The sequence below is a fragment of the Raphanus sativus genome, chromosome 4 (assembly GCF_000801105.2).
Source record: "Raphanus sativus cultivar WK10039 chromosome 4, ASM80110v3, whole genome shotgun sequence".
Classification (NCBI taxonomy): Eukaryota; Viridiplantae; Streptophyta; class Magnoliopsida; order Brassicales; family Brassicaceae; genus Raphanus; species Raphanus sativus.
This window is the reverse complement of record NC_079514.1, coordinates 15597329-15610417: the sequence shown is the minus strand read 5'-3', so window position 1 is coordinate 15610417 and position 13089 is coordinate 15597329. Positions and strand designations below refer to the sequence as shown.

At 34.5% G+C, this 13089-nt stretch overlaps 1 protein-coding gene across 1 annotated transcript; it reads right to left on the bottom strand.

Annotated features, from left to right (window-relative positions):
• Positions 1–10605: 10605 nt before the first annotated feature.
• On the bottom strand, positions 10606–12861 carry LOC108854826 (DELLA protein RGA1). The gene has a single exon (XM_018628495.2). It carries the CDS (start codon positions 12652–12654, stop codon positions 10927–10929), a length of 1728 nt encoding a protein of 575 aa, XP_018483997.2. The 5' UTR covers positions 12655–12861; the 3' UTR covers positions 10606–10926.
• Between the last annotated feature and the right edge of the window lie 228 nt (positions 12862–13089).

Sequence of the window (13089 nt, the reverse complement as noted above, 5' to 3'; positions counted from 1 at the left end):
AAGGTGCTCCAAATTCATGGCCTTCTGCCCATTAGCTTGAGAATATGGTCCCAAGCGAAGCACCTTTGATGATGGACCAGTCTCCATTGCTTTTTTTTTGGTAGGAAATTGGGAGAAAAACCTCCCAATCTTTATTCAAACACAAACTTCAACTACATTCGAATCTGTCGTGGCCGTAGCGGTCCATCGACGTCTTCACTCAATAAACTAACCACCTCCAACGGTGCAACATTCAATCTATGAAAACCAAATGGAAAAGAAAAAGCCAGGTTAGCCAAACCATCAGCTAGGCGGTTTGCTTCCCTGTACACATGAACTATCCGGACCAACCAGTCCCTTGCCAAAAAGCCATGGCACAGTCGTACCAGGAAAGACAGCGGGTGAGCATCTCCGATCCCTATTGTGAGAAACTCCACCACCATTTTAGAATCCACTTCTACTTCCAGTCTAGTAATACCTTTCTCCCATGCGATCAACAGGCCATGATAAACTCCCCACAGCTCCGCCAAAGGAGCCGAGCACCTCCCTATATTCAGCAAAAACCCACCACACCACTCACCCTCCCCATTTCGTATAGCACCTCCAGCAGATGCCGGTCCCGGATTGCCATGAGAAGCTCCATCTGTATTCAGCTTCATCCACCCAACTCGAGGAGTCGTCCATCCTATCATTACTTCAGTTTTCTCACTAAGCTCCACACTTCCTTTCTCCACTACTTGCGCTAGCATCACTTCCTTAGCCAAGTTTCGCAGGAATCCTACTCGATCTTTCCATAGCCTGTTCTCCCCAAACACGTTCCCACATCTCCATTTCCACCCCCACCAAGCTGCCAATGCAAACATTGTTGCCCAAGGACAATGCCAATCCAATTAACCAGTCTCCATTGCTGACAGAAGCAAAAGACCATGTCAACAAACTTTTAGGACCCACACAGTGAGAGAAACTCGAGGAAAAAGGATAAGTTTAGTTACCAGGAGGACATATACGTTGTTCCTCTGTCTTTTTCACCTCCATATCCTTTAAGCCCCTAATAAGTATGAGTGTCTTACTAGCCACTGAAGCTGCACAACGATCACAGTCATGAAAAAAAAAAAAAATCTCAAAATCAGTTACTGTTTTATCCTGTTTATAACACACTCGATTAGAAGACTTACAAGAACTAGTTTCTGCTGTGATCAGAGCATTAGCCGTTACTTCTTCACCAGTCCCACCAAGACGAAACGAACAGAAAAAGAAGCTTTTTATCAGATAAGTTCTTGCGTGCGCGACAAGAAAACTAAGGCTCGAGGTTTTTAATTTGCTTACTTGGTGCTTCTTGTTCACGTAACTTCCGTTCCTTCTCGCAAGCTTCATAGTAAGATCAGAAGCAATCTTAATACCCCTGTTCAAGACGATCCCACACTACAAGAAAAAAAAAAAGAAAAACATATTATTTCGAATTCTTGAAACGTTTTGCCTCAAGACCCATTAATGGGTTCTATGAAAAGAAATCTACTCACCGGTTTTGGTAGATTCAGGTGCGACCCCATATTGATCCAACAGATGTTTTACAGTTTCTTCCTTGCTCTTGTATTTTCTCATACACCCCATGATCCTGCCGTGAACCTGAAACAGAGCAGAGAACAAAAAAGAGTAAGAGATTAATAATAATAATGTAACTTCTGATTGATTGATGAAATGAATTGATGGGAATCTTACGTAATATGAGAACTCATCTACGCTCTTAAAGCCATCTCCCTGGATATTAGTAGGGCGGCGTTGTTGATTCATCTCTCTTTTATCTCTAAACCACCTCGGTATAAGTTGGTAGCTGTGTATCATTGAACCTTCACGGATCGTGTCCGATAAGCTTCGCACGATTCATAGTGGGATCTGAAATGCTCTGGATACGTTGCTTCAAGAAGATCCCAAACTGCCAAAATAAAAGATTTCGAGGTATTGCATTTAATTAGATACATTGATGAGTCGGTGCAAAAGCAAAAGGAGTCTGTCTACTACGTACGTACCTATGCTGGTCAAATCGTGTGGGATTTGAAAATGATCCCTTAGATGTTGCATAGTTTCTTCCTTTCTCTTATCGTCTTTCATGCATTCTTCGATCCTGCGATGAATCTGAAACAGAGAGAGAGAGAGAGAGACTAGTGAAAAGGTTTCCTGATTCCTACGTTTGGTTCTTGGATTGGATTTGATGAAATCTTACGTATGTCCTCCTTGCTCTTACAACCTCCGGGAAGAGGAAGAGTTTCCATTCTCTGCGATCTGAGTCGTGAGTTCTTGGAGAAGGGAAGAGAGATTCTGATAACAAACTTTTAATATAAGATCTCGAGGGAGAGAGAGAGAAAGAAGGCGCAAGATTCTGATAAGATCTGTTAATTGTTATTTGAGGCTTTTCTGTCTCGGCCCATTTGTTTTTATTGGGCTGGCATGTAATTAAAACATTACACTTACTGACTTACCGTAGATTATAGGGAAATTAACGTTTATATTCGGCAAGTCAAATGGCTACAATCAAGTTTTCAACTCCACCATTTTCCTTTTTGTTTTAAACTGATTACAAGTAATACATCAAATCTAAATCAAAAATTCAAGGCAAATAATTTTGTATTTGGAATACTGTTCTCATTTTCTTTTGTATACACTAAATTTTGTGTTATCTGTTAATGATCTAAAATCAATAATTTAAAATTAGTTGCAAATAATGTATTTATAGTGTGGTTAGAATTTTGTTTCGATTTTCCTTACTCTATTTTATTAAAATAAAATTACAAAAAAACTTTTTGTCTTCTTTTAACTAATTACTTAGAATTTCTAACTTCTTTTTCATGCTTTATCTAATTAATAACTCAAATTCGGATAAATTCAATAATTTATGTCCAAAATATAACCAGAGCTATTTATTTAATTTGATTTGTTCTACCATATAGTTTAATTCACTTTCCAAATTTAGAGGTCACATTTATCGCTCAATCTTGCATATTATTTAGATTTCATTTAATTAATATAATTAGTATTTTATTTTATTTTTTAAATTAATACCCATACGGAATTACGGATAGACGGATCAAACTCTAGCTGAAATGACAACAGTAAGGAAGGGGCATCATCTTTTAGATTACGAAAGTCTCATCATATTGTTAAGAAAGTTACTCAAATGTACATAAATTAACAATTAAGAAAACGTGTAGCATGGCTTCATGAAAAGAGTGGTACCCATATTGACTTCGGGAATTACACATATATTGACTTGTTAAACTACGATCCTACATCTCTTTCAATCTCTCTCTCTCTAATCGATCACTCATGTGTAAGCAAGAAAGTAAAGACAGAGGGAATGTTTACCCGGTGTTCACCACACTCTTCTAAGACAGAGAAGCTGCTATACTCGTTGCCTCGTTGGGGTCGACTGTTGCGGCAATACACTAAACTTCGGTGACTCGAAAACTTGAGCCACCGAACGGATACAGAATCGCTCTCTCTTTCTTTCTGTTACAACTCTATCAACTCATCTCACAATCAACAAGAGACTGAGACTTTATAACTACACGCGATATAGCATATGTGTCTTCATCAAGAACAACTACAATTGAAACCGGAAATAACCCGAGCCTTTAATTGAACCAAACATAGACTCAAACACTCTGAATCTTGTAGCGTCTCTTGTATCCCATAGTATTGGTGTATACATCTTGACTATATCCTTGAAATCTCCACCTTAGTCAAGATTTTCTTCATCACACGTAGGTGAGTAAGTCCTCTAAGCAAGATGTTTTCTGACCTATACGAAAAGAGTTATCATGAATATACCCTTAAGAATTGTATATATTAATAATTAAATTCATATATTAATATACAATTTATCTCTATTTTTAATAAAAGAAAAATAACATGTTGATTATATTCGTCTCCGTTCCTTGTTCAAAATAATCGTAAAAAAGAACATTTAAGAATAAAATGAAAAAAGTTTTTTTAAGCCGTTTTGTCTAATGGAACCTAATAAGCATCCCTTTTCGATTAAGAGAGATGTTTGAGTTGACTAAAGCGTTGGATTGCTACTAAATCCAAGCGATCTTTTCTTCGACGTTTGCCCATGATCCAATCGGGGGATCGAATTGATTATATACTTGTAAAAAAATGCATGTGTTATGATCCTAAAATAATTGAGTCATCAAAAAATTTGGCAAACATTTAAAAAAAATACTCAATTAATTCGTAAATCTGTTTTTTTTTTATAAAATTTTGTGTTGAACAACTGTCTATGACTATTTTTCTAGGTATCATTAATATTTCAAGAATTAATACACAGCTTTTTGTTGATTCAACAAAAAATTTCTTGATCGATATATTCACAAGAATGAGGAACATGGAGAAAAAAATACCATTTATTTTATTTCGATTATAAAAAGTTTCATATAAAAAATAGTTATGACTTATGTTCTTTATCACTAGCATATATATTTTACAAATTATCACAAATTCAAGTTAGTAACTTTTCTAAATTGAAGTCTTTTTTTAATATATATAACATATACATAACATTTTTTTTGTTAAGAATCAAATAAAGAATTTTTTTCAAGAACAAAGAATCTTTCATTATGAATGGAAAGATAAAACCTTTTCCAAATCCGAAATAAATCAATGGAAGACTGGTTACGAAGTCATTCTCAATACAATTTACCTCAGATTTCATGGACTAGATTAGTAACCCACAAATAGAAAATAAACTAGACTTAGACTATCTCTCTCTCGTACTCAATCCAAGTTTAAACAAAGTGGATTTATATGAAAAAAAAATGTTTTGATAATTACAAAAAGAATTTTTTTTTTGTGAGGCTAACTCATCTTTCAATCCAAAACATAAACAGAATTTCAAAAATGATTCTATATATATTCTTTTTTGTTACAAATCTATTCATTCTACATAAAAAAAATTGATATGTCTACAGGCCTAGAAAATTCTTTAGTCTCTTGTTTTCTAAAAAAGTATAATATTCGGAGTATAGGGGAAACTCGACATAGAAAATATATCGATTGGAGAAACTCAACTTTTGTTTAGAAAAAAAAAAGTAAATATTGAGTTTGATACTAAGAGTAAAAAAAATATTAAGACTGAAGTTTAAAATTATCAAAGAATTTATAAAATAACTAAAACGAGTCTTGCGAATCAAAAAAAAATAAACTTTTTTATTTGATGGGATGAATGAAGAAATACTAAATCATTGTATAACAAATTTTGACTTTTTTTTTCTTTCCAGATTTTTTCTTATTTTCTGGTACATACAAATTGAACCAAACCCAACTTGCAAGTTAGTAAACTTAAATATGAATTTTGAGCATAGTAAATCCAAAATTTTTAGTTAACCTAACCAAATTTAAACAGACACCGAAAACCGTAGCTTAAACGAAAACAAGATTTTGCTTAAAATCAGTTTAAAACAACTAAAAAAAAGTTGGTGAAATAGAAAATTTTGAAATGAAGAAAAAATGGCTATGTCCTATACGAAATTTATCCTTAGAAATCTAAAGAGTAAGAATAAAATTTCTGTAAAATAAAGCATGGAATGTATTCACATGTAACTAAACCATCTTACCCTATTACGAAGTTGTGTATAAATGTAACCTTACAATATCGTGGAGTGGTGTCAAAAAGTAAGTCTGGGCATTTGGATCCTCGGATCGGGTTCGGGTTGGGTCGTCTCAGGTTCAGGTTCTTCGGGTCTTAGAGTTTAGGATCTGATAGGGTAATTTAAAATTTTTGGTTTCAGTCAGATCGGGTGAAGGATATAGGACCCATTAATACTCGAGTATTTTCGGTTCTTAAATTTTCGGGTCGGTTTTCGGGTAATCAGGTGTTTTTAACGGATTTTGGATCGGATTTCTTTATTTTCGGATCGAATATATAGTAAACGGGTCTAAATTACCCTATATACACAGAAAATTATCCTATGTTCCTGTAAAAAATCATGCAAACCTGCAAAAGGCCTGGGCATTCGGGTTTTCGGGTCGCGTTCGGGTCGGGTTCGGGTTGGGTTCGGGTCGGGTTGTCTCGGGTTCGGGTTCTTCGGGGAAGGGAAGAGATAGATTTAGACTGGTTTAGATAGATGTAGGTCTGGTTTATGCTTGGTTTATTGTAATTGATTCTGATCTAAAATTACCCTATCGGGTATAGGGTACGATCCGGGTCGGGTACTCTATCCGCGGATCCTTAGGTTCAAGACTCAATAGGGTAATTTGATCGGGTCGGTTCCTACCTGAACCGGGTTTTTTGGATCGGTTTCGGGTCGGGTCTTTGGATCCGGGTAAAATGCCTAGGCCTATTAGAAAGTTAGAAATCAAAGTTGACAAAATTATAAATAAAGGTGAGTAGTATAGTTTAGGTTTGATTTTCAGTGCCTCCTTTGATATATAAGTCAAAGTAAGACAATGAAAACGACTTATATTCTTACGTGATACAAATGAATGGACCGAATATATTATATATTAACTTTTAATGCAGTTAAATAACTCACTATAAAGAAAGATTTACATTCAACTATAAATATATAATTGCGTACTGATCTCGAAATAGATAAATGGGATCATCTAAAATAATTATATTTCTATGTTTTACTTTGCGGTTTAGGTCCGGTCCGACTCTTTTTATGTAGTAAAGGGGTTTATTTGGGTTCAAGCGCGCATTGTGTAAGCTGTGTTCGATTCGCACTATTATAAAAGTTGCAAATAAATATCGAATCTTGCAGACATTGCAGAAATTCAATGTTTCTGTATGGTTAGACGTATTTAAAATTATAACAAAGTACTGCGATGAAATATTTGAGAGGACAATGATCGATTAATATATGGACCTTAATATAATATTAGAACTCGATGTGATAGAACAAAAAAAGAACAATCTGTGAAAAGGAGAACTCGATGGGGGTCAAAGTAGAATTTGCACACATGCAAGTTGGCAACTTGGTGGTTAAAAAACATTTCATGCATATGGGACCTTCCTTTGTATCAAATTAAAATAAATTATTGCATTTTGCAAAAGTAATATTGATAACTTAACTCTACATCAGTGAAAGTTGTGTGGGCTATTACTCATTGTTAGCAAAGATAATTATGCAATTAACTGTTGAAAATAATGATATGCGTCGGTTCAATCTGTTTGAAACCTTACTTTACTAATCATATACCTAACAAAAATAACTCAAATACATTTTGAGTATTTTTTTAAGAACATCGAGCTCATAATGCGTGTTTACATTTTAAATAATTATAATTATAACCACGTCTTCTCTTTTCAATTGTTCCGGCGGTTTAATATAAAATTATGTATTTTCAACAGAAATTATGTAGGCAGAACACTTTTTGTGCAACTTAGGTAGAACACTTAAAACACATATTAGTAATATATATCCCGTAGGTTTATGTATGAGAGTTTCTTTTTTCTTGTCAAATGTACGTGAGTTTCTTTTTTTCAAAAAAAAAATGTACGCGAGTTTCTTTATTCCTTATATAAAAAGAAAAGGAAACACGTTAATAATGTACAGAGCCATGCAAACAAAATGTTTTAACATTATAAAAGATATAAAAACATCGTATCCAATAGTTGCTTTGTAGATCTAATTAATAACTGTTAATAATATCAATAAACAGATATGAAATGTGGTATTCCGACCAGAGCCAATAAGAAATTAGTCTTCTGTAAGCAAGAAATCTTTACATCAAACACTACATTAATAAAGTTTCACAAAGTTTTTTTTAATGAAAGTATCCCTTAGTAGTTAGCATTCTTTGTAATAAATAAATATATATCTCGCTCTCAATCCTTTTTCTTTATCAACTTTACATTGAAAACTCGTTAACAAATTATAATTATCTAATATCACTAGGTATTTGATTTACTGTGAAGTTAACAGAAATTTTCCGGCCGATATTTTTTTGTTATTTTACCATTAAATTGTGAACAAACTTAGGTTTATTATAAAATACCATTAAATACATACTCTGCATATTGACTTCCCCCCACCCAAAAAAGCATAGATTAAAAACGATCTAACAAAACGATGTAACAATTTTAAGTCCCAACTAGATCTTGACCCGCACGCCCGTGCGGGTGTATTTTCAAAATTATGTTGCTATTTATTTTTATATTATTAAGGCTGAATAAAAATTTAAATCTGAAGAACTAAACTGATTCCGATCCGAAAGAGTAGTACCAAACTCGAACCAAAATGATTAAATATATAATTGTTCAAAATTTTGATGTTTTAGAGAATCGAAACCGGATCCGATCCGAAGTGAAGTATTTCAGATACCAAAATGTATCCGAAAAAAAGATTTATATACTATATATATTAGATTTAATGTATATAAAAATATCCAGAATATATATGATACTTTTAAGTTGGTTTAAATGCTTAATATATATAAAAATATTCAAAAATAAATATCTAAAATAGTTAGTATACTCATAACACCAAAAATACCAAATAAGTATTGATTCTCGATCCAAATATTTAAATCAAACCAATTTATATGTTAAGTTTAGGTATTCAGACATATGTTATTCAAATTTATATGTAATATATTATTTATTTATAGATTTTGAGAAATTTAAAGTATATATAATGAATTTTAAAATTTTAAAATTAATTTAAATAGATTATATGAACCCAAACCGAACCCACAAAGTTTCGAATAGAATTCAAACTGAAATTTAGAAATATCTGAATGGGCTCAAATCTTTGATCCCGGAAACCCGAAACCCAAATAGATCCGAACCAAATCCGAATGGATACCCTAACGCCCACCTCTAGTCACTATTATTTATGAAGTCACTATTATATATCATAAATAGTCATATAATTAATAGTATTTTATATATACTATCATATAAATACTTACATATATTATATTTTTAAAATTTAATGTGAAATATAAAAACCATAACTTAAGTCGGTACATTAAATTGGGGTTTTTATTATTTTTTTGATATATATTGAAAACATTTTTTAATTATGGTTATTGTAAAATATTTTAGTAAAAATAAAATTTTGAATGTATGCATATTTTAAATCAATTTCTGATACAAATCAACTTTAAATTATTATTTTGATTTGAAATATGTATATAAAGTTTAAATTTTATTTTATGATTATATTAGACAAAAAATGTTTTTAAGTAATTAGAGTAGTCCATTTTCGTATATTTTAAAGTTGACTCAAATAGATAGTTTTTCATAATATAAAGTCTTCTAATTTTTGTTAATAACATAAACCCATTATTTTTATTAGTATATTGCTATCTATGTTTCCAAACAACAATATATTTTTATAATGCTAATCATGTTTCCAAACAAACCTGTTTTTTTAATTGATATCCATATTTCCAAACAAACTTGTTTTTAAACTGTTATCCATGTTTCCAAACAAATATAATTAGTACTTCAATTTTAATAATATAGAATTAGAGCTTGACGCGGACGTCTGTGGGTGTATATTTTACGTTTTTATCAATAAAATTTTGTTTTGTATAAATGATATATATTAATAATTTTAAATGTATTACAGATCTAATATAATAAAAATAAAAATTTAAAACCTTTTTTGACCGACATTAGTATCATATAAACATATCCCCTATTTATAAATAACTAAACTTATATTTATATGGAAATAATATACAATAATCTATCATTAAAAAATTTAAAATGTGAGTTTAAAAATTATATTGGATAAGTTTATTATCAATAGGAGTTTATTTTCAATAAGAGATATATAACTATGAGATTGTATTTTTAAAATCATAAGAAATATATGACTATGAGATTGTATTTTTAAAAAGAAAAAAATTACAATTAACATTTAAAAATAAAATGATTAATCAGTTTATCTCAATTTTTATCATATAAAACATTTGGATTAACATCTGTACTAAAATAAACATAAATTCTAATTTTATTGAATCGCTAGTTACTAACTGATTTATATAATAAATATGTTGAAATAGTACATGTATATACTTGTCTGTCTAAATAAATGGTTTAGATGATTCCATTATATATCAGTACTTGTCTGTCTAAACAAATTTGAAGTGATTAGTATCCGATATATTGGTTAATATCCATTTTTTCTGAATTGACAGGTGCAAGGAAGATTTTCATAAATATTGATCTTATGTTTGAAAGATTAGATTTATTCTCGAGCAATATTGCAATTATTAAATAAATAAGAAAACCGAATGGTTTTTACTCCAAACTGAATTTGACAAACCAACTGGTTTTGCATCGGAAAAAAAAATGGTTTTGCATCGAAGTATATTATGTAAGAAACCAAAAATATTGATATATATATATATATAGTTATTTAGATTTTTGGTAAATCTCTGACCATCGTTTTAGTATCTCTTTCGGTAGAAAACGGTTGTTATAATAGTTTAGATTTGTGCTCATGTGAAATATGATTATAAGTCCAATTTATGGTTAGAGATGGTTAGAATTAGACATGTGAACTGGTTAAAAATGGTTAGATAAAATACAATTAGGTCCAGTTAAAAGTAAGTTATATTAAAAATGTTTAGCCCATTAAAAATTAGAACAAAAAAACGTGATGGGCTTAAAAATACTCAAAAGATTTTTAATTTAAAGCAGTGGCAGTCAATTGTAAATAATGAAATGAAGTGAGGGTTAATTCCCATTTGTACTTCACTTTTAATAGAATAGATTTTAAACAGGTGAAATTTAATAAATAAAAGGCAAAACGGTTCGATTCAGCTCAGCTTGAGTCTGGTCCGAACATATATCATCACCGGTCCACTGATTTCAGCCCACAGAGCCGAGCTAGCTCACCTTACCACCACCGTCGGCTTCGGGTCAACTCACCACACAACCACAGTCGACTTCGAGTCAAATCACCATACCACCAACATCGACATCGAGCCAACTCAGTGCACCGCCGAGAGCTTCCAAGCGGAGGTTGTTATGAGCGGTCGAGTATGCCAACCCAACATCAAACACCCATTATTCTCCTCCACACGATAACCTTCGCCGCCATTAAACAAAGCCAAAAGCGTACTCGCTTGCTTAAACGCGTTAGACCCGAGATGCGCCGGCGCAAAACCGGACGAACCGAACCGGTTCGACCATTGACTCAGCGTCTCGTGTCTCTCGACACGGTCCGCACCTTCGCAAGCCACCAGATTGCAAATCTGTTTCCCTAAGTAAACTTCCGACATGACCTTGTCTTGGCTACTCGGAGCACCTTCCAAAGAATCAAACAAGGTCGAATAATAATGCAGCGATTCGGTAAACCGGTCTAAGAAAACCGGCCCGTTATGGCTCGATTCTTGCTCAACCACGGTGAAAATCACCGGTTTAATCTGTTTCACAACGCCGAAGACTTTCTCAATCGCCCCGGGACGGCCTAGAAGCTTGTGTAGCTCGAAAACAGAGTTAACCGCCACAGCTTCGGTTTCACTCGGTCTAAGCTCTAGCATCGCGGCGTCGAGATCGGCTAAGCTATTCGCCACGAAGCCACGGTACTCAAACTCAACATGAATCGCTTCCGCGAGCTGAGCCAACTTACATCCAACCTCGTGGAGATGATCGGAGTTATCCGCCGCGGGAGGACCGATTCCGGTTAACCTGAAACTCGGAGGACCTCCTTCTCTCAACGCGAGGGCTTGCATAAGCGCTGGCCACTGAAGCCCCTGGTTCATCGAGAAATCGATGACGTGGACCCTCTTCTTCCCTTCGAAGGCTTCAAGAATCGCTTGGTTCGCCGTGAAGTGAGCGAACTTGAGGTAAGGGCAAGTCTCGTAGAAGTGCATCTGGAGAGTGTCGGAGAGGGAATGGTCGATCTGAGTCTGCGGCGGAGAGAGACGGTAGATCCGCCGCGCGAGAGCTTCGGCGAAGTAAGTAGCGACTTTCCTCATGGCTCCGGCTTGAGACACGGCCAAGAAACCGATCTGCTTGACGAGAGCTTCCGCTAGAGTCAAGTTACCGCTCTGCACGGCTTCCGCGCAGGCCATAAGCGCGTGGACTAGACGCACACCGTTGTCTTGCGAGTCCACCAGGATTAACGGACGAGTTGACTCGCTAACCGTTGTTGTGGTTACAGTCGTTCCCACGATTCCACCTATCTGAACAGCAGGTGATGGAGATGTAACCATCGAGTCAGGGCTAGGGCACGGTTTCAAACGCTTGTTGTATTGATTCGGAGTAGAGGAAGAATTAGATCTCTGGCAAATCGCGCTTCCAGGGATGGCTTTGAGGTCGTAGTCCCCACCTCCGGTGAAAAACGAGTTATTAATCTGATTCAAACCATTAGACCCAGTCGTGGCGGGTGGGTTAAGCTCCGTGAGCATGTTATCAAGCCACGAGTAGAGCTCGGCGGGGTTGTAATGAACTGTATCCGTGGCGAGATGAGCTAAACCATCTTCTTGAACGTTACCCATCATCGTCTCTAGCTGCTCGAGTTTCAACGCGACCTCAGCCATCTCGGAGGACCTGACCTTGTAACCTAAGACTCCTAGAAGCTCGTCGTCTTCTTCTTCTTCTTCCTTCACCATCATCATCTTGTCTTTACCGAACACGGCAGGGGAGGAGTTGGAGGAACCGGCGATTGATGTCCCGTGGTTGGGAGCTTGGAACTGGTGAAGATCTCTCTTCATTTCTGATCTTGTTTGATAGTTGATTTCAGATCGGTCTGGTTTTGGGTTCTGGTCTTGGATCTAGGGTTTGCTTTTTAAGTTTTTTTTTTTTGGGGTGAGGAAGAGGAGGAGGAGCATGTGACTAATAAGGTGAAGAATCTTAAGCAATCGAGCATTGGGTGGGGATTGCTTTGTTTTTCACTGCGACTACCCCTTCAATGATCGATCATTCACACTAAAAATAATTTATAAAAAAAAATTATTTACCTGAGAAATCGAAGATATTTATTTAAAATAGATGAAAAATAAATAAATAAATAAAAGAGTGGTGCTGATGGGCTCGACAGCCGATAAATCATGTACCAGAGGAGGGCCAACATCTACACCTCGAAACCGATAAGGTTGAGTTTATACAAATATTTAATTTTGTAGTACAGCATAGCTTTAACGTAGTTA

Bases quoted from the DNA above. Each gene is read 5' to 3' on its own strand.
- LOC108854826 (XM_018628495.2), bottom strand. From the start codon at position 12,654: ATGAAGAGAGATCTTCACCAGTTCCAAGCTCCCAACCACGGGACATCA.